At 36.5% G+C, this 22,961-nt stretch overlaps 3 protein-coding genes across 3 annotated transcripts; 1 reads left to right on the forward strand and 2 right to left on the reverse strand.

The window, feature by feature from the left end:
• Positions 1-16: 16 nt before the first annotated feature.
• LOC128679859 (collagen alpha-1(IX) chain-like) lies at positions 17-14,914 on the reverse strand. The gene is made up of 23 exons (XM_053762334.2): positions 14,701-14,914; positions 11,369-11,430; positions 11,032-11,236; positions 10,518-10,713; positions 9,752-9,829; positions 8,874-8,960; positions 8,131-8,199; positions 7,699-7,737; positions 7,465-7,536; positions 7,093-7,146; positions 6,866-6,982; positions 6,429-6,507; positions 5,919-5,980; positions 5,315-5,405; positions 4,964-5,052; positions 4,610-4,726; positions 4,273-4,389; positions 3,704-3,820; positions 2,813-2,873; positions 1,892-1,981; positions 1,027-1,194; positions 545-607; positions 17-168 (listed from the first exon to the last, which is right to left on the reverse strand). Exons 1-23 carry the CDS (start codon positions 14,712-14,714, stop codon positions 68-70), a joined length of 2,148 nt encoding a protein of 715 aa, XP_053618309.1. The 5' UTR covers positions 14,715-14,914; the 3' UTR covers positions 17-67.
• A 1,439-nt stretch (positions 14,915-16,353) lies between these two features.
• eIF2alpha (eukaryotic translation initiation factor 2 subunit alpha) lies at positions 16,354-20,453 on the forward strand. The gene is made up of 7 exons (XM_053762111.2): positions 16,354-16,502; positions 16,590-16,827; positions 17,166-17,394; positions 17,824-18,056; positions 18,383-18,498; positions 19,190-19,301; positions 19,783-20,453. Exons 2-7 carry the CDS (start codon positions 16,590-16,592, stop codon positions 19,848-19,850), a joined length of 996 nt encoding a protein of 331 aa, XP_053618086.1. The 5' UTR covers positions 16,354-16,502; the 3' UTR covers positions 19,851-20,453.
• A 302-nt stretch (positions 20,454-20,755) lies between these two features.
• On the reverse strand, positions 20,756-22,779 carry PheRS-m (Phenylalanyl-tRNA synthetase, mitochondrial). The gene is made up of 3 exons (XM_053762110.2): positions 22,029-22,779; positions 21,131-21,775; positions 20,756-20,960 (listed from the first exon to the last, which is right to left on the reverse strand). The coding sequence occupies exons 1-3, from the start codon at positions 22,536-22,538 to the stop codon at positions 20,793-20,795; spliced, it is 1,323 nt and encodes a 440-aa protein (XP_053618085.1). The 5' UTR covers positions 22,539-22,779; the 3' UTR covers positions 20,756-20,792.
• Positions 22,780-22,961: the final 182 nt, after the last annotated feature.

Consider the following 22,961-nt stretch of genomic DNA (forward strand, 5'->3'; position numbering starts at 1 on the left):
ACGAAATAAAACAAAATTTTCATAAAAATACTTGAGTATTATTATCACTTTTGTAAGTACACTTAGTTTAAGGTCCTTTTACATTACCCGCTGCGTACGCGTAGAAGGCGGGCGTGGGACAGTCACAGGAGCCCCTCGGGCCTGGCACTCCGCGAGGACCTACACTCCCTGATAAGCATAGTTTTTTTATTAAATCATCATTTATTCCATCATCAACAGCCATTTAAATATCCCCACTGCTGAGGCACAGGCCTTCCTTGTGTAGGCAATGACCGACCACGCTGACCCATTGTGGATTGGCGAGTTTTAACGACTGCAAATATAACCGGGACCAACAGCTTTACGTGCCTTCCGAAGCACGGAGGAGCTCAAGTAATATAGTTTTGATCACCCATCCAATTACCGACCGATTTGAGTGTCTTAACCGCCATTATCACAAGCCGAGCGCGCTAACCACTGCACATTGAGCCTCTCATATTATCCAAATATAATTATGATAATATGACTATAACATTTTATTTCAATAAACTAATTTTATACAAACCTTCTCGACCCGGGTCTCCACGATCTCCTCGTCTTCCTTCTGGACCAGGAGGACCTACGGGACCTAGAATACGTAGAGAATACTTAACGATCTTTGCCTAATTTTAAGTACTACCACCTGCCACCCAAGCTTAATATCTGATTTTATTCGCCATTGAATCAGTAGCTGTAGAGTTTATTTGAATATGATAATGTTGAAATCGATTTGAGATTTTAATTTTAGGATTTAAAAAAATAGGTATTCAATTTCATTAGGTAGATAGCTGCATAAACATTTCTCATATGGACATTTTAAAACAAGATAATTAGTTGATTTGACTTCGGACGCCGAAACAGAAGAAAAGCGTACCCTGACCTGGAGCATAGACATGAGAGGCTCCGACGCTTCGTGGCTGAGGAAGAAACTTGCAAATCACCCAGATATGAAAGTTGACTCAAATTACAGAACTTAAAAAAGAAAACGTGTGCAAAAAATGTTTTTACCTGGAATTCCTCTCGGGCCTTCTGTCCCTGGTAGCCCGACTCCCCCAAAACCCCTCTCCCCTTTATCCCCCTTCTCCCCATTTTTACCAGAACTACCAGGCGCGCCTGGTTCACCTGTCTCCCCCGGGTACCCACGTGGACCGATGTCTCCTGGTACACCAGACGCTCCTAAAAGCGTATACATAAGTAAACATGGTGGAAAAATTTATATAGATAAGGAAATAATGAGAGGCACGTTTCCTTATCTAGGTATATAAATTTTTGAATTGAATTATTAATGACTAGTTGTTGCCAAGTTATTGCGTTATGTTTAATCCTGAGTGATTAATTATATCTATTCAAGCTGTTTAGACATTAAAGCGTGACAAACAGACCGAAATTAAGAGTATCTATCTGGTCAAGGTCTGACAGCTAAGGATGTGTACAACAGTGGCGAGGTGGAGATGAAAAGATAGGAAAGTGGACCCTGGACTCCGACGCTCACCGGCTGGGGAAGAAACTGCGAATACGCTCCGATGAGAGAGAGATATATATAATAATAACGGCCAGTCAATGTGATTATATTAGCACATCATGCATTATTGATAGCGTCCGATTTATCACTGAACATTTATTGATGAACATATACATAAAAAATATTATATTCCGTCTTGACCAGACCGTGGATTCAAGAGCACTGCACTAATTAAATTAGGGGTGCCATGGGTCCGAATTAAAGTTCTCATGGCACCCCCAGGGGTGCCCTCCAGGGGAACCTTGGGTCCGAAATGGATCGAACCTCGGACCTTCAGTGTAGCAGTCAGGCATGATGACCATTAAGGCCACAGATGGAGATATAATAACAAAAGCAGTAGTAGTATCATACCTGGTGGACCAGGTGGCCCCGGTTTTCCTGGTGGTCCTCGTCTCGCATTCTGTGTTGTGGGTAACGTTGCCAATGCTTCTTGGAGACGCACTACATTGAAATAATGACTATTACGGTTTTTTACATACAACCAAGCAGAAACCTGAAGCGGTGGTGGTGTAATGGTTAAGACGCCCGTCTGTGGATCGAAAGGTCCCAGGTTCGAATCCTACTCGTGCCTATGAGTTTGTAAACAAATCTGACTCATATGTAGTTTTCATCAACCACCACTTGCTTCCGGTAAAGGAAAACATCGTGACACAACAACAAACATCTTTAGCCACATTACCCTGTAATCACGCCGCCTCTGTCGCCCTTCAAACCGGAACACAACAATGCAAGCACTGCTGTTTGGCGGCAGAATACACGAGAGTGAGGTGCCCATGCAGACGACTTTTGTAATGAGGAATGAGGTTAACCACTGGTGGTTAATTTCCAAACGATTGATAAAGGTTTCTGAGTGTAATATGACAAAAACACCTCGAATGGTAATGACGTGATCTCTCCAAAACCATTTGTAGTAATACAATGTAAGTTTCAGATTACTTGAACACAATTGTCTCTTGAAAAATCTTTTCATCCACATCTAGTTTAGCAATTAGTTATATTAGTCACCTAAAGGCATCTTACATTACTGTTACCGCCATCTCGTGGCAGTAATCGCATATACTACAATGTAATAGTCAACTAGGGAGCATGTTTCCTCACCAGCCACCACATTTTACTTCATCAGAAGCAAGCGATGGTATGTGAAAACTATCACATATAAGTCAGATTGGTATAAAGACTGATGTGGTGATGTCAGTGTCACACAGATTATTTGACAGACCTCAAATAGGTGCATAAGTCTCGTAAATTTTGTTTTTTAGCATGTTTACTTACATCTTATGAGATCCTCACAAATATTTCTAACTTCGTTTTCCGATAATGACGGCGGCTGCGGCTGTGAGAAAATGAAATATATTTTTAGAAGTCAAAGGAAAGAAACGAACTGACTTTCGACTAAGAAAATGACAAAGACAGAAAATATAAGACAATTCACTCATTCACGACGCGACAGATTCAGGGCATAATTTTTAGGCGGCACTTAAACGAGCTTAAGGGCTTTTAAAATAATGCAATGTCAAATTTCACACACACATTCCGAATGAAAACTACAAAATTAAATTTATCATTATCAATTTGTCTTGTATTATGTTCCCCTTAAAGACACCTCATAATTATTTTTCTTTAATATCTCCTATGTACAGACATAGCCCACTTACAGTTTTATTATATGTATAGATTCCAATAACATTTTGTTCGACAGCAACGAAAATATGGAACATAATATGAAAAGGGATATATGGATTCCAACCGACAGACACAGGAAAAGAGGAAGGCCTAAGGAAATATTCGGATGACTTAAAAAAAATCGACAGAAAAACCCAAGAGACAAAAACACGTAAAGTATAGGAACGCGTGGAAGAAGTTGTTGCAGGTTTTCGCCCAACAGTGGGACTCAAACAGCTAGAAAAAACATTTTCTCGCTATGCAATTTTTACCAAGAATATATTTTATTTATTAAATGAAATAAAATTTCAACTGAATTGGACATCGGGTCCAATTTAACTTGCAAGATTTGTACTAACATACATACATACATACATACATACATGCATACATACATACATACATACATACATACATACATACATACATACATACATACATACATACATACATACAAGTCAAGTTAAATAAAAGCTTTTTAAAATATATAATTTTATTTACCTGGATAATACTGTTATACGGCGCCGGGAGCCCCGGGGGCCCGGGTCTCCCCGGAGTTCCGGGGAAGCCATCTTTGCCGTCTCTCCCGGGCACTCCTGGATAACCTTGCTCACCTTTCTAACATACAAATGTTACCCTTATTATTATTTAATAGTCTCCCTGTCGTGTCTGTCTATATGAACGCAATAAACTCAAAAACTTTTTGGTTTAGGTGCATAATTTTATTGTGCTTTTACCCGAGCGAAGCCGGGACGTGCAGCTGATATTTTATAAGTTTGATACCAAGCGCGCAAAATCTGCTAAATGGATTTTGATGAAAATTTGTATACAAATGTAAGGTCCAAACAAGAGTTCACATATACAATGTGGTGTTAAAAGCAAACCAACCAAGAGACCATAGTATTTCATAGTATAGTAGTATATTTAACTAATTATGAATTTATTAGGAGTTAAGTAAAGTTAATATCACAACTTTGCCTTGAGGAGACCTTTGCCCAGAAGTGGGATAATGTAAACTAAAAAATGTTAAAAATTCACAACATGCATAGTAATGGAAAATAATATTATACCTGCCCTATTGGCCCCTCAGGCCCAGGAGGCCCCGGTGTTACTGCAACTGAGGTTGCATACGCTGGCTTTCCAGGAGGTCCTGGCGGTCCCATGACACCAGGGAGACCGATTGGACCCTATATTTTCAAAGTTTGTTTATTTTAAATAACTATAGTTAGATTCTATATTTAGATATATACTGAGACGTCATTTACAAGTCATATTATTTGTAACACGGGCACACATCTCCATTTTACCTATATTTTGACCGTTTCATTTATTCTGTCGTTTCTTATAATATTTTCTTATACGTGTAAAAGATCTCGTACCAAGAAATAAAATATTTGATTATCTTACCGGTGGTCCTTCCGGACCGCTTTTTCCGTCAAAGCCCGGTCGTCCCGGTAATCCCGGAGGCCCTATAGGTCCCGTCGTCCCCATTAGCCCCTCTTTACCGGGTGAACCTGGAGGACCCTGTGTAAAATAAAAACTATTTTATTTAAAATGATGTTAGCATTTAGTTATTTTATGAGTTACTCAAGTTTTTTCAACTGACTTCCCAATTACTGATTGGGAACATCATCGAATTTCTCACACTTCCTTGACAAATATAATAAATAGCAATTGCTTTAGTAGACTAGAAAGAAATAATAACATTTGATCTCTTCGAATAATAAAAATCAAAAATCGATTAAAACAATATAGTCTCACCATAACTCCATCTATCCCGCGCGGTCCTACTAACCCATCCACACCGTCTCTCCCAGGCCTACCTGGAGGACCTCTGTCTCCCTTTAGTCCTACAAAAAAAATTATAATTATATATTACGAGTCTATAATAAATTACTAGTCTATAATAGATTACGAGTCTCTAATAAATTGTATACATGGGGAGGTGTGTTGCTGGTGAGATTTTAATTACTTCTGGTTAGTTCAGATACCAGTCGCTCGCAAACTTACGATGTAAAATACTCATCATGATACGAAGATAAGAGAAGAATAAATAGTTTTTATATTTTGAATTGTTAAAACGAAAGTCAACGTAATTATGTAAAGAAATACCGTGAGTGGTGTTTAACACAGCGACGCCTGGTGCCCCGGCCGGACCTGGCGGTCCCATTGGACCCGGTGATCCTGGTGGACCCGGTTCACCCTATCAAAATACATATCTTCACTATTATTTGCGATCCGTTAAATATTTTACTCATATTACTATGTATATCTCTCTGCTAAAATTACACTGTTGTCAACCATCGCGGGGAATGAAAGCCTCTGGTGCTTACTCGTTGTGAAGGACAAGTTATACTTAGATCCGCTGAACCAGCCAGCGGAGTAAGTAACTCTCTGTGTTGATTGCAAAATAATAAAATAAGTATAAAACATGAGTGCTATCAAATTTCTCCCTTTTCTTGTTGAGTCTAAAAAGTCGGAGAAATACTGAGATAAGTAAGGGCGATAAGAGTAAGTGGAGAGGCATTTGGGACATGTCATATGATAAGCCATCATTTGAATTTATTCGCATTTACACTAAATGTATTAGTCGAAAAACAGATACTAATTTATATTAGTATTATGGTATTTTGTATAATGGTATCTGTACATCTTACATGTAAGCTTATGTTCAAAAATTGTAACATTTTACCACAGTTAGTGCCATCATACTTACATCACGTCCATCTTTACCAGGCAGTCCTGCAAATCCAACTATGCCTGGCTCACCGGATTCACCTGAAAAAACAAAATTATATATTTATAATTATTTCCCTCCATGTTTTTACGCCTTGGCTGCGCTGTCGTGTAAACCAATGGGATAACCATAGTGCAAAGCTTTTTCAATATTGTCCGGAACAGTTGTATCTTGAAATTGCAAGAAGTCAAGACTTCGTGCAAGGGTGAATCTTTGTTATCTCTATCACTTGCTATGAAAACAAAAGGGTACGCGACTGTTCGCAATAAATTTTGAGACAATTTTAAAGGATATATGATTCGTGGTAGCTTGAACTTTTAGGCCAAACACTTCGCGACAACGCACATGGTATAACTTCGAGTTTTCTTTTCTTGAATAATGAATAAACTATTTTTATTCAATAAATAATTCATTTCATTTTATTGATACATTAAGTAGATCACTCTCCATTCGATAGTGGTTTTAGTAATACATTGGACAATTTCTCACCTTTTTGTCCCTTGGTTCCTGTTTCACCCCTGGGGCCAGATGGTCCTGGTAATCCAGGGGAACCAACGCCGAATGTTCCCTGAATATTAAAGGGGCCTAATTAAGGAATATGTATATAAAAATCATTACATAGTATATAAAATTAAAACAAATTGTTTATTATTTAAACTTATACTAAAAACAGCAACATAAATTTAATCTGAAATATCATATTTATTTATTTAAATAATTACAAAAATGCCAGTCCCGGAAATTTGTCGCCTTGAAGTAATGCGACAAATTGCTCTTCTCGAAAACTCTTCTGTCCATCGCCAAGCGGAACAACCGATCAACACTAGTGATTCCAGATTACCAAATCTTCTTTTTCTTGGGTCCGCAGCTCGAAAGGTAAAATCTGAATCATTTTATTACAATTTAACATGTACAATTATACTTACATTGTACACTGCAGTCCCAGGACTCCCTGGTGGCCCGGGTGCTCCAGTGTTTCCCTTTTCACCCCGCAAACCTGGAGCGCCTGTCAGTCCCTGAATACCCTGAATTCCTCTTATACCCTGTAATTAACATTGACACGTTTAAATAAAAGGCTAAATTCTGAGGACAATGTTAAAGAATTTTACTACTTTTAAACAGTACATTTGATTAAAATAACATGAAAACTTACAGGTAATCCTCTGTATCCCATTTCTCCCTTTGACCCCGTAGGCCCCATTGGCCCCTAAAAGAAATTAAGTTAATTAAATTTCAACGAACATTTAGTGTAGTGATTGTGTTAGGTATGTTTTGTATTTCGTACGAATTTATCTAATAGTTTTAGCTAAGTACTACTTTTTTTTATAGAGAGTAGGTCACTTAAAGGTATCTGACGTGATTTTTACGACTATCGCCATGCAGTGGCAACTAGTTACTAGTTACCATACAAAATAAATAAAACAGCCAACCAGTGTGCAGGTTTCCACGTGATTTCTTTCTTCACCGGAAGCTAGTGGTAGTCTATGATAGCTACTTACTACACATGAGTCAGCTAAGTACTTACTGGTGGACATGTGGTATTACAAGTAACTGGTAACGACTGGCTTTCCAACGATAAGGAACCGGTATTAAAGAGCTGAAAGCGATAAAAAAATAAACATAAAAATAAGATCAATAAATATATAACTACTTACTACTAATTATACTTAAAATATTTTGAATTTAAAAATTACTTCTAGAATAAATTTTGTGAATATTCTAATATTTATTTAAAATAGATAGTGAATGTGAAACGTACCTGAGGGGCGGGAGATGCTATCAAATTTTCAGGCTCGTCCTAAAATATATATTTTTTTATTATTATTATATCAGAATATGATTTTAGATATTTGTCAAATTTTACCTACATTCTCATTCTTATTCATGTAAAACGTTACATAAAATACAAACATAATGTTGAATGAATCTAAAATTCCAGCCAGCTTATTTCAATATAATACAATTCTCTATTTAAAATATATCTTGTCTCGTTCTGTCAATGTCAAATATTTAAAAGATATAATGTCGAATTTTTTTTTTAAAAACGCCAATGTTTGAACGGGAGTCTTTAACTATAAGCATACCAGATTTCATCAAAATCTGGTCAAGCGGTTTAGCCTTGAAAGCGGAACAGACAGACGTATAGATGTACAACATGGATATAGCCCAGGTATAGCATCATAAGACTCACAATTTCTTCGCAACTTTCTTCTGTAAGATTGTATTGATTACAGCTCAGCGAGAGCCATTGGAGATCTATCTGAAAAATCGAAAATACATGTTTTAAACTGATTTTCAAAGACAAAGATAAAGTGGACAATGATAAACAGATAAAAATACCAAAGTTTGTACATATATATTAACGGAACTTAGCACGAAACTTGTTTTTTTTTTTTACTGTAGCTGACGTTTTCTGATGTTGCAGTCGCCGAGGTACTGAAGTGTTTGCTATGTGAAGTTGTGGTGATGGATTAATTTTCATTTTATTTTGCGTATTGCGACCATTGCGTAATTTAGTATGAATGCTTTTGTTTACCGCAATAATAAACCAGCAATGTATGCGGAATTCATCGTAGACCGGCGAACTTTTCTGCGATAGTGTGAAGCCGGCATAATAGGTACCTATGTGTGGAAAGTTTTAAAAACAAAACTTGAGTAAGAAAACTTTAAAAGAAAACTGCCTTTTTTCGTTCCTACCAAGTAGATGTATGTCGTAGTACAACTGTTTGTTTCACCTGTTGAAATATTTAGTACAACCACAGAATATATAATACTTCCAGTAGTATAACTTTTGTCAGTATATCAAATGCTTGAGCACTGGAAGAAGATTACATTAAATGGTAGAAATACTTAGCAAAATTCGTGCCATATAATATGTAAGTCATGGAGATAAATGAAAAGAATCGACATTTAATTTTTCATAGAGCTACTTACTGGAGTAGGCGTCCCATCGTCATTGGAAGCGATGGAGAACGTCGAAGCTTTGTTGTAATCGTGATCTGATACATTCATTTGTTGTAGCTGGCCAAAAAATTTGAAATAATTAATGAACATGTTACGTAAACGAAAAATAAATTGGTTTATACACAAGAACTCAAATTACGGAATAGATTTTCAATTAATTAAAATCCTTAATTTACATAATTAGGCATAAGGATACGATACTAGTAGGTAGTGCGAAAGTAGTTTTGTGGTTGTTATTTTTAGTTTTATAATGAAATCAATGCACATATATAATTTTCGCTTTACGTGAATTTTTTAACGAAATTAATAGTTTGTTTTAACTATATTTGTGCAGTGAATTTCGTAATGAAAATTAAAATACCGTTGGGCGTTACGGACAGTCTCTCACTCTCTCTCTCTCTCTCTCTCTCTCTCTCTTTCTCATGTGAGTGTTTTTCTGGTTCCTTCCGCAGCCGTTGAATGAATTGACCACATAAATTTAATGCATTATGTTACTATCTAGAAACCGACAAAACCCAAACCAGATTTAAATATTTTGAGTAAAGAATTAGGCAGGGTAATGGCCACTCATAAGAAGTTTTATTATAATTATTTTTTTTGGTTAGTTAGTCGTGTCCGTCAAATGGAAAATGAAGCGTCAGCGCCTCTTATCGTAGAGAGGTACAATCAACAGCACATCAAGTTACCCTGCTCTATAGCGCGGTAATAACGGCGAGTTTGCAATAAATTTGGGTAGGTTGAATGTGTTGTTATCTGTACATAAAAAGAACTATTCGTTTTCCATGTAAGTTTTGATGTTTCCGATACGATTATGTTCTTGCGAAATCTTGACAAACTCAGATACTTGCCTCAATACAGTCTACAGCAAGACGGACAGTACTGTTGGACAGTACCACGTGCACTTTATGCCAGCCGGGCGTGTATAACTGGAAGCAATCACAATAACTTTATGCAAAATTGTGTAAATGTATTTTTCCCATTAATGTTTTTCTCTCTTAATTATAACTACATTATTTCTGATTGTGATATTATGATTGTGATAAACGTTTATTTATTTCGTAACTTTATGATGGCATTTATTTATATTTATTTATTCAAACTTTACATTGGTACAAGTATTAAGTCCGCTTTTCTAGTAGTAAATAAAATTCTAACAGATTTGAAAGTTAACTCTACAAATCAATCATCGGAATAAACAATATTTCGTCAATGTCTTCGTAAACAAGACTTTATGAAAGCGCTGCAGAATTGAAATCTTCTAATTTATTCAATAATATTCTAACTTATGATTCTTCTCATCAGTGGTAAAGTCTGAACCGATAGGTCCCGGGTTCAATCCCCGGTCGGGTCATGATGGAAAATGATCTTTTTCTGATTGGCCCGGGTCTTGGATGTTTATCTATGTATGTATTTGTTATAAAAGATAGTATCGTTGAGTTGGTATCCCATAACACAAGTCTCGAAACTTTGGGGCTAACTCAATCTGTGTGATTTGTCCTAATATATTTATTAATTCTCTTAATGCTTTGGTTCTTTGAAGGTTAATAGGAGATCATCTATCTAACTTTTTTCAGGCATTCGGCCCCCAATATTCTAGTAAAAAAATAACATTACCAATCGGCTGTTGAAGATGAGTCTCCTGTTCTCGACATAGATGGCCACCTTCTTCACGACAGGCAGCAGCGTCACTGAGAACACGAGACCAGAGTCCGACCTGGCCTTGATGAGGCTCCACGGTCTTCGCCAATGATGGTCGTTGAAGGTGGCTACGACGCTGAAGTTGTGAGGCAAACCAGAGGGGAACACCTGTCTGAGAGTATATATTATTGTCTGAGAGATGTATTTTTCTTTGATTACTTTTTAACATAAAAATGTGCGTGTGGTCTTCCCACCACCTTTATGAATTTCATACATACGTATGTATGTTTATAATGCGATAACTTTCAAACCGTTGGTCCGATATTGATAAAATTTAAAAGGTTGTAGGATATGCCAATAGAATTGTTAAGTTCGTGGGGCATCAAAATCGGTTCAGTCGATTTTGAATTATTCACAATTATGTAAAAAATTATTGTGTTCGCGAGGTCTAAATTCGCGGCGAACAACTAGTTAAACCGAAAGCACTTACTTAAGTGGCAACGTCAGATTAGCCCCATCGCCGATCCTGTAGGCCCTCTGCAGGTCCTGCGAACCCTGCACGAGCGTGACCCCTGTGGTGTCCGACCGGTCCAGCCGGAACACAGCGATCAGGTCGACCGTGTGGAAATCCACATCACCAGGGAACAGGGGCGAACATGGCGCTAACGGGAAAGGCGCTAGTGTTGTGAAGTTTTCTGCAATATAACTTGCTTGGTAATTGGTTCGCATTATTGATCTTAGCATCATTGTACCTATATACCCAAAATTCAAGTAAATAAAGATTAAAATAATTGAAACTAGATGAATAAATAAGTATACATACTAACCGGAAATCTCATTCCCAACAGCGAGCACGTACGGTGACATTAGTGTCATGAACGCGGCAAATCTGAAAGGACACAAATTGGACTAATAAAATGCATTTGCCATTCCAGCGATCGTGAATATCGTGATGCAACGCTCATGAATTAATGACTAAAAACTGCCATGTATTTTCAACTTTGCTACTCTGAGTCATTTGGTCTGCTTTCGCAATGATGAGTCAAAATTCTATTCCAGGATCGTTAGGTATACCTAAGTAATTTGAAATGATTTTATTTTAGTAAGAACTAGCGGCACGTCTATAGGCGTTGCTCGGGTAAAAACGTAATAAATTATACCTACCTAAACCTAAACCTTTCTCAGGAAGACTATTCACTTATTGGTGAAAACCGCATGAAAATCCGTGCAGTAGTTTTTGAGTTTATCGCGATCAGACAGACAAATGCGGCAGAGGACTTTGTATGTAAGCATAAGGATGTGTGGATGTGCTATTTAAAATTCTTCTTTGTAATTTACAAAAAAGAATATTCAATATTATCTATGATTTTATTTTCCACAAAATAGATACTGATACAGTATCACGTCTTTATCCCTTACGGGTAGACAGAGCCGTTGCGAAACTCGAAGGCCGCACGTGTATTTGGTAGGGACAGGTTGCTAGCCCAAAAACACCTGAAAAAATTATCTGTAGGTATCATCGGATCGAAACGAATCGCACGGACTCAGAAAATGAGTTGTCGTCAACATTGACCCGACGTGGAAGTTCGTGCATTCGGCCTACTTTATACATCAAATCTACGGGTCATTCCAGTTGAACCGGCCCACTTGGCCGGCCTTCGGGTACCAATCAACGGATGATGCTGCAGCAATCGCTGCGAAGGTTTTTATGTCAAGGGCGCGATTCCCGTGAAAACGATCGTAATTTTTGCGGAAAAGGAAAAAATATGTGGTTTACTTTAGTGGTTGATTTTTGCGATTATTAAATAACTCCTAGGCTATATCAACATTGTAACTGAAACTCGCTCTCTGTCTCCAATTTTTGCTTACTGTCACAGCTCCGAATGCAACTGCATTCGGAGCTGTGACGTGGCGAAGCACGAGTTCAGGCATCCCGAAAACTTTCTAAAATTCTTGATTTTTTAATTTGTTTTTAATTGTTTTAAATAAAAGTACTAACATAAAGTGTCATTTTGTGGAGTTTTTAAATAAAATTATTTATTTCGCGAATATAAGTACAAGTCATGGTTACCTTAAGCCGTGACGTATAGCTGAGCCAATTTGGTTATGGTAAACTGTAATTTGTACTGTAACTCCGAACAAATACCCCATTAGGAACATACAGGACATACCTACTTAGCATTCTTATGTTATACATAAGAATGAGCTTATCTAAGTATGTCCCACAGTAAGGAATACGAAATATTTTGGTACGATTTCTTCGGCGGTATCTAATTTCGGTGCTCCTTACAAAACGAACACGTATCTAGATCCTCTCCTGCCAAATGAACAATAGATTCTGACATGACAACAATACAATTACACACGTAGATACCTACCCACATTTGTGATGTTTGGTCGGAGACCTAATAACGATATATTACTGAATTTGTCAACTATCAATTGAGGTCATCCAGCACTTTTAGTGCTCAGCTCAATGACATTTTGGTTCAACAATAAATTTATGCTAATGATCATAAATTGGACATCTAACGGTCTACATTTGGGGATCGATAGCTGACATCTTTATGCGTGTTTTATTGATCGATCGAAAAATATTTCGGCGATTTCGACAGTGCGGCTTCTTAACTGCTCAATTCAACGAACTGCGCATGACGTTCAGTTCACTTCAGCTGTGTCTTGATACTGAATTTAATTATAAAGCGTCCTAAATGTCCTAAGGTAATCTCAACATGCACGCCACAGCAGAAACATACTAAAGGCAGACCAAAAGAGAGTTGAATGAAGAGCTAAATATATTACCTAATAAGTTGGGTAAATTTAAAAACTGGAAGGAGACGAGGGAGTGTGATGGGTGGGTACTTTTACGAGTACATTCTTGACGACATCAAGCCAGCTCTTCTCGGGTTTGCCCCTTCTGCCAGGGCCAGACGGGACCGGCGTAGCCATTAGCCAGACATCTAATGTCTGGCTAAATATTGTTCCCCGTGTAATACGTGTGGCTGTGGACCCTCTGATAGGTTACCATTTCTTGTTTATTAACGACTGCTTGTTATGACGCACTACTTATAGTGTAACATAGATTGACTTGTTCATGTTATTAGCATAGTCGGTGAGTGTTCCTATATATTAATGTCTTAGCTCCATCTCTTTCTCATCTCTCGTGTTCCCAGTTGCATTCTGCGATGCCGCAGTCCGATGTCGGCGTATAAAATTAAGCTTAAAATTTTCAAGATCCGGCTCTGATTTTATAACCGACCGCCTACCTACACAACCTTTCTTAGGAATGCTTTAATTGTCTATCATCTACCTAGGTTGTGTGCATCATAGAAGCCTTGTATATATCCATGGGTGGATATGGAGTGATTGAGAGTGAGTGAGTGGTTGTGATTGTAGAGCAAAACCACAAGCAACACGGTACAATTTTTTTTACATCCGTCCGTGCGAACAAGGCCCAAAAGGCTATACATAAGGGATGTAAAAAAAGTTAAAGTCGTATTGAACATATTGTTTTATATTTGAGGGAACCAGAACCTGATGATCCGGCTTCCTCAACCAATATCCGCAGCTCCGTGTTTTCGTGTTTGATAACCGATTAGAGGTTCATGTATTTTTTCTAACAGTTTTGTTAGAAAAAATACATGAACATGCATGTTTTCCGAGACGAATGGATAACATCCCCGCGTTGTCTGCGAGGAGGGGAAGTAACTTATTTTGTGTTCGCGCTCACTAGAGAAAAGCATTTTTGAAATGAAACAAAAACAATAACAACAATAGGCGCAACGGACGGGCGGTTTATCTAACATGTTTTGATAACAATAAAATTGGCGCTATTTAATCCAAAAATATAACAGCTCAAAACCTGGAAGTAGTAGGTATATAAATAGGTACTTACATACATAAATATTTCTTCAGAATCATTACAAAACTAACGTTAAAATTATTGGCGGGAGAAATTCGGGCCGACAAAAATAGGTAGGTAGGTAGGTTAGCTACCTACATAGGTACACAGATATAAAAACATTACAGCTAGGTACATAGGTAACGTCGTTATTTACTTATGTTTAAAACTTGAACATAGGTAGATATTTCCGGCACAGTCAAGAAAAAGAAAAGTTAAAAGAAAACACTAATACCAAAATTATACAAAGCAACTTACCTATACAGCCTCATACTGGTATTCGGCAATCAAAATCATAATCGATTAATAAATCTTCATAATGTAAATATTCACACACGAGAGCCGCCACTCCTGCCACATTCGCTAAGTTTTGGCGCGTAAATATATATCAATTAGTTTGTCTCCCGTCAGTCTATTTAACGTCCCGCAATTGTGCACATGATTCAAGCCAGGGTGTTGTCGCTAAAGTGATGTTTTGTAAGCGCACGCGATACTTTGTTAATCTGATAGGTTCATGTTTCTGATGGTTTGATTGTTTTCAATGGATACATTCTTTGTGACATTCGAGCGTCACCATGAGAAAGTAAATCAGCATAACACAAATGCAGGATGTAATACGAACATGAGATTAACTACCACCTTCAGAGGCATTGGCGGTAAAAGATTTATTTTTGTATTTTAATTAGTCCATATCTACTGGACCGATTTTGATCAATAACGCAGACTAGACCATCATTCAGGTAAAATTTATTTACCACGGACCATGGGGTTCAGTACTATATTCATTTAAAACAATCATTATGGATATACAACTTCATAACACCTAGTAATAAACAGACACCTCAGATATACCTATACCTATTAATAATGCCAAGAAAGTTATTGTGTGTGTTTCATTCCACGTAATAATCACGACCCTCAGCCATGAGGAATACGACTATGAAGTTAGATATACCTAACAGTTATGCCGAACTCAATATGAACTTTATAAAACTTTTTGGCGTTTTGCAAAGAATTTACTGGAAATTAATATCGATTTTAAAAAGGAAATTAATACATAACAAGCGTTTAGTAATTATACGTTGCTAATTGTGTTGCTATACTAATTATGGATACTATGGATCTAATTTACATTGTCAAGGATACCTACGCAATTAGGGTCAGCTTCCGAGAAAGACATCTGTAACATATGCCTCATGTGGAATGCGTCAGTACTCCTTTATATTATCGGCTGTGGTCTGAAACTGAAACCTATAATAGAAGACATTAGAAACACGTGTTCGTAATTTAGTGCTATGCAATTTGCAACTGCAACTTAGTTGCGTTATAATTTATTTATTACTAGCGGCCCTGCCTCGTTTCAAAACCGGGCAAACCATTATAAATTATTATATACATAAACCTTCCTCAGGAATCATTCGGTATATTAAACAAAATCCGTTACGTCGTTTTAAACATCTAAGCATACATAGGGAGAGGGACTGACAGACAGCGGAAAGCAACTTTGTTTTACTATTATACAAAACTACATAAATTATGATTAAAATCAGATATACACACGATTTTTATTGCTATTAGTAGCTATTTAAGATTAGATTTAGATGAATAAACGGTTTCAGTTTTGCTAAACCAAATATTTTTTGGTATATAGAGTGTTTGTTTACTAATAAGAAAAATGTAATATTTTAATGATTAAAATATCACAGTTATTAGAACACTATATTAAAATATAAACCATAATCGATTTAATTTAACAATCTATTGATTAACATAATTAATTCTTATGGCAATATAGGAAACGTTCGTTTTCACCAAACTCTACACGACTTTTACTTTTTCTAGTATTGGAAAGTCACTTGCCATCATACTTCCAGTGTATATTCCGTAGATCGTAACGCGATAGTTGTCCTCAGCTCAGTACCTACTGTCATACTGACTGCCTGCTTTCTGCTTTGCTTTTGCTGTCGTCGAAGAAGTCAACGTGAACGGTTTTTAGTGTTTCATATCTTAACAAAAATTAAGAATACAATAAGTCAAATAGTTATAAACAATCCGGCAAGGTAGACATATTGCTCATTTCTTTACAAATAGTTAGAAAATTAAACAAGACTGTGAAATTTATAGGTTATATTTCGTTACCTTTGCAGATGCCTCTCTCCTGTCGATTTTATCAGGAGAAATATCCAGAGGTAGAAGATGTAGTGATGGTGAACGTGAGATCCATCGCTGAGATGGGCGCCTACGTCCATCTACTGGAATATAACAATATCGAGGGCATGATCCTCCTCTCAGAGTTATCGAGACGTCGAATTAGATCCATCAACAAATTGATTAGGGTCGGCAAAACTGAACCTGTTGTGGTCATAAGAGTGGATAAAGAAAAAGGTACGTAACTCATTTCATATTTAATCAAATACATTTATTTCAAGAATGGAAATAAGTATCCCATGTATCTTCTCTGCGTACATTAAATTTTAACTAGAATAAAATTTTCTAGATTATATGAGATATATGTTTGGCAAACTTTTAATTTCTGAAGCTAATATTCAATTATTACATACAATAAGACGTCTATAACAGAAAGTTATGATGAAATTATATTTATTAAATTGTAATCCAATATTTCTTTTTTACTACACTTACTTCAATTTAAGTTGTACAGAAAACCTCTATGTATAAAGCAGCATCATTTGTAAGTTTTAATTGTGAAAAATTATTTTCAGGTTATATTGACTTGTCAAAACGTCGTGTCTCAGCAGAAGATATAGACAAATGCACAGAGCGGTATGCGAAAGCCAAGGCAGTGAACTCCATACTCCGGCATGTTGCCGAGTTGCTGCATTATGAGAACTCTGAACAGTTGGAGGAACTGTATAAAAGGACTGCTTGGTATTTTGAAGAGAAATACAAGAAGAAAGCATCGGCCTATGATTTTTTCAAACAGGCTGCTGTGTAAGTTATTTTTATGTTTTGCCAAATATGTGGAATTAAATGGGATTTGTTCATATAAAACGATAACTGACACATATTATATTTTGACAATTTGGCATTTCATTTTGTAATCTAGTAAAAAAAACAATGGCATCTAAATATTGTCTTAGAGTTTCGCAACTCCTGGCTCTGTCTACCCCTTAAGGTATAAAAATGTGCATGATAGTCTTGTTTTATCTTTTAAGTCCTCCAACATTAACCACAAAAGTAGTTTCCTAAAAGTAATATTTTATTTTATACTACTAATACAATAACATGTTCATGTCATCTTATATCATAAAATACCATGGCAAGACTGTTTTCATAAAGTAATAGTGGTTGTGTCAGATTTTATTCGAGTCACCTAAAGACATCTGACATGATTTTTAATAAGCATTCAAAAAATTACAGGGATCCCTCAGTCCTAAATGAATGCGGTCTTGATGAGAAAACCAAGGAGGTACTCCTTGCAAACATCAAGAGGAAACTCACGTCACAAGCGGTAAAGATCCGAGCTGATATAGAGTGTGCGTGCTACGGTTATGAAGGCATTGATGCAGTGAGAGCGGCTCTGAAATCTGGCCTCGCTCTGTCCACAAGTGAAATGCCCATCAAAATTAATCTTATAGCTCCACCTTTATATGGTAAGTGAGATAAAAGTAGAAGATAATTTGCTGTCTAATGCAGTTTAACTCTGCACTAAATCTATATCTAAATATATACTTTAATGAAGAGTAATGTATGTTAGGAACTGGTTCCATAAATTTATAATAATCATCATTATATAGGATAAAATAAAGTCGCTCCCCATTGTCTGTCTGTGCCTATGTGTGCTTAGATCTTTAAAACTACCCAAGATATTGATGAGAGTTATTTCAATAGACAGTGTAATGATTCCTTAGGAAGGTTTCCTGGGCGATTACAGAATTTTTCATCTCATTATTTATTTTAAACAATTTTTAATTTGTAGTAATGACGACGTCGACGCCCGAGAAAACTGACGGCCTCAAAACACTACAGGACGCGATCGACAAAATCAAGGAGACGATCATCGCCGCGGGCGGAGTTTTCAACGTGCAGATGGCTGTAAGTAGCCTTTTTTTTCTATATGTGTATGTAGCCTTGGATCGAGATGGGTAGGAAAATAAGGTTAATAAGAGAAACATTTGCCAAGCAGTGGCAGTGAGACACGTCATCAAAAGGTTTTTAAAAATATTTTTCCAAAAAAAATATATATATACCTACATTATATATTTACACAGACATCATTCGTTATTTTATCCTCGTTGACAATAAAGTTCACATTGACTACTTAGCTCGCTGGTGTGCAGCCAGGTAGGCGCAAAAATAATGTCAAATATTTGTCAGAGCATTTCAATTGATTTTGAAAACAATAATGAAATGAAATCTGGGATCGAGAATAGAACCCACACACCTGTACATTTGAATAAAATCTGACACCACTGTTTGCCAATAACAAAAGTTTTTTCATCAACCTATAATATCATCAATATATCAATATATCTAATAATAATCATCAATATATATAAAACTCTTGCGTGTGACTGACTGACAGACAACGCACAGCCGAAACTACTGGGCGTAGAAAGCTAAAATTTGGTGTGTAGGTTCCTAGGAGCTGTGTCCTGGGAGCACTAAGGATTTCCTGAAATCCCCACGGGAAACGGATTTTTACTCACATACGAAGTTGTGGGCAAAAGCTAGTTGATAATAAATAACAATTTGAAGTTGATAAACTGAATTTATCTGCATGCAGCCTAAAGTGGTGACCGCGACGGACGAGGCGGAGCTGGCGCGGCAGATGGAGCGCGCGGAGGCTGAGAACGCTGAGGTCGCCGGAGACTCCGCCGAGGAGGACGAGGACCATGGTGAGAGGGGCCTGTGACCCGACACACTAGAGTTACAATGGCGAGGGGAAGGTGTAAGATGGATGGATTGGTTTAATTTTTTAGACGGAAACTTCTAAGCGTGCGTGACAAAATATAATGTACGTGCAGTAAACCGTTGAGAAGTTTCCTCGAAGCCGATTCTGGGTGCACCATGTGTTCATGCTTATCATAAAAATGCATTGTCATGACAACTGAAGAGACGTGGATAATTTCAACTCTGTAGCTGGACAGGTGAAATTAAATCGACTCCCACTAGATTCAACAGATAACCTTTTCATTATTTATTTTATAGTTATATACACAACAAATTTGTAAATATAAAACTTACAAATAGAAAACTAAATACAAAAGTACTACTTATTTCTTTAGAAATTTCTTCAAGTAGACACGCGAAAGGAAAATGAACAAACTAAATACGTTAATAAAAATAGCAGATATACCTAATTGATCGTCTTGGCAGGTATGGGTGATGCTGGTATGGATGAGGAGCCTCAACAGAATGGCGCTTCAGGTGACGAAGACGACTGAACTGAAGGGCTGCGGCGTGGCGGGAACGGGCGCGGGCAGCCAGCCAGAGTTATTTTTTGAATACAGAATTACTTTCAATTGTTATATTCGATTTTTTTAAAACGTTTTTATTTTTTTTCTTCTCGTATATTTTGTGGCCAGGGATTTCAAGATTGACTACCAATTTCAAGAAGAAATTTATTTTGTCACAACTATCCGTTAAAAGTTTCTAATTATATGTTTTACTAACGGGTACTGGACTTCGCCGCTTAGCGGCTGAGGAAGAACCAAGAAAATGCTCCATCTAGTCTTATTTTTAAACGACACTGAACTTAAAATTTCATGTTTACTCACATCAAAAATTAAGCAAAAAATATTTAAAATATTGGTCCACCCAATATCAAATGGGTTCTAAGTCTCAAACTAAAAATATACATATCTTGTCCTCTCTTTTACATTACATATTTACTTCATCAGAATATATTATTGCACATTTTTAAAGAGTATTCGTATGTACGTTTGGGGTCCGCGCCCGCCCTTCTGGCTTAGCTGTAATCGATATAACATAATGTAAAAGTATAACAGTCATGTTATTACATCTATAATATACATTTTTTATACAAAGTGAGCATTTTTATTAAGAGTACTTATATTGTATACACATTAACTTGAATAATGAATTATACTCCTTTTTTTAAGTGGGTTAAAAAAGATTTTTTCGACCTAAAATCAAAAGGAGGTCATAGGATACAAATGTTCTGAAGATCAATATGTTCCCCTGTCATGTGGTGCCGCCCTAGAATAGACCCATTCGAAAGAGGCGACCAAGGGTAAGCTGATGGGCAACAAGAGTTCCTGAGGGGAATTTCCGCAAACAAAATATACGGGGATGATAATTTTGAAGTATTAAGACAAAAAAGCACACGTAACAATTAAATTATTTATTAAAAACACCTAACATATCTATCTAATAACAACTCTGAAGGCATCCATAGTTGCCTTCTCAATCTCCTTATGGACAGAGTTTACTTCGGCCTGTGTCAGTGTCCGCTCCAAATGTCTGTACACGATGCTGAAACACACACTGTGCTTATTTGTCTTTGGATGAACAAACTTGTCCTTTAGTTTTACCTGAAATAAAATAACTATGAGATTGGGTTAATTCCAATAATAGAATTGTGAAAATAGTAACAAAAATTTAACATGTCTAAACAAAAGGAATCATTATTTGAAGACACGATAAATAATTGTTTGACGTATTTGCACTAGCTCATAAGATAAACTTCAGAAACCATTCTTACCTGTTCAATGATATCCCCACCTAAATCGCGGACCAAATCATAGAAGTCATTACTATTGAATGAGTCCACAGTAAGATCTTCAGGCAGCCAAAATGATATATCATTAACACATTGAGGATATAGTGAAACCGGTTTATACTTAATCTTCTCATTTAAACCTTTATTTTGGAATTGTGATATGAATCCAGAATCTGTACTCCACATGAGCCTAATATCTGGTATCTTATACAATGCCATTGCTAGCCTCTCTAACCCAAGTCCAAAAGCATAGGCAATAGTGTTATTTGGACCAGCGTTGACCAAGATTTCATTACGTACAATCCCGCAGCCTAGAACTTCAAGCCAACTGTTTTCGTAAAATATTTCTAGCTCCCAAGATGGGTGAGTGAACGGAAAATATGCATCTACCCATCTATATTTGATATCTTTCCCAAAAAGCACCTTCACTAGGCCAATGAGGTGGCTCTTTAGTTGATTTTCCATAAGCTTTGTTGCTTCCAATGTATGACATTTTTGTTTACTCGGATCTGTTATACTGTTTGTAAAGTTATGTGGATTATTTCGGTCAAACTCTGGCTCAAATATGTCCAAATCTGGCTGCTTTGGAAATAGCTCTTCTTTTGTTTGTGATCTTACTGCATCCAGCTGCAATAAATAAAATATAATCTATTCATGACAAATAATACAAAGAAGAACTGTATGTATGTTTGTAGGAGAACTACATTATTTCTGAGAGTAAATAAATTAAATAGAAGACACATCTTTGATTCTGATGCCTACATTTGAATTGGGACAACATAAATAAAGTTGAAAAAATATACTACTGCAGGACAACATAAGAATACTATAATTATAATTATCAAAAGTAGATTATATAATTATGAATATTTTTAAATACCTGGTGGAACACAGGAAAGTGTGTGGAATCAATTTCATCCCTCCTATACACATCACCGATCATCAGAAAGTTGTCAAGTCCAGACCTCAACAGCTCACTCTGATGTGCTGTCATGTGAGCTCGAAGGAGCACCTCCTTGTTCACATAGTAACAGTCAGACTTTGCCCTGCTTGGGTGGTCAACCGGTATGAGCAAATCATCGAAATTTTGTTTAGTTGTCACTATCGGTGATAAATTATCATAAACACTGAAAGAAGGATTCCCTCTATGAGTAAATGAAGAATAGAAATAGTTTACAATCCTTTGGCGCACGATACTCAGAGGATTGTCCTTCTGCAAATGCAAGTTGCGGCCTAAATACGAAATTATCTTCGGCGTGATGTTAGTAAACTCGTCTGAATTAAAATCCTTGTTGTTTATCTTCACTGTGGCCACAGTTTTTGCAGCGGTACTGTATTTATATCCATGGAATACTAATGATATTAGCCGATGAGTGAGGAGTTTTGTCATGTTTGTACGGCTTTTTCAACAAATTTGTGACTTGTATTTCTTCAAGACAATATTTTTGAGATAAAACCTTGCTGTAGTTTAGTGAAAGACTTTTATTTCATTTTTATGTACCTTTTATTTTTCCTAAAATTAAAATAACCTTCGGTTCTGGAAGTTTTTTGACTAAATATTTATTTAGACGTGTGACATTGACAGTCAGCCGGTTCCCATTGACATATGATAATATGACATTAGTAGGTGTACGTTTCTATTCTCAAATCAATTTACTAGGTAACTATATTATTCTCTTATAGATAAGGAAAGTACATTATTAAGTTATATTGCTGGTAATTAAAAAATCATATAGGTACACACATTTGTATACACTACACTACACTGCATCCTTAAAATAAAAAGTAAAAAAATGTTTCAACCAAATTGACG

The sequence above is a fragment of the Plodia interpunctella genome, chromosome 22 (assembly GCF_027563975.2).
Source record: "Plodia interpunctella isolate USDA-ARS_2022_Savannah chromosome 22, ilPloInte3.2, whole genome shotgun sequence".
Classification (NCBI taxonomy): domain Eukaryota; kingdom Metazoa; phylum Arthropoda; class Insecta; order Lepidoptera; family Pyralidae; genus Plodia; species Plodia interpunctella.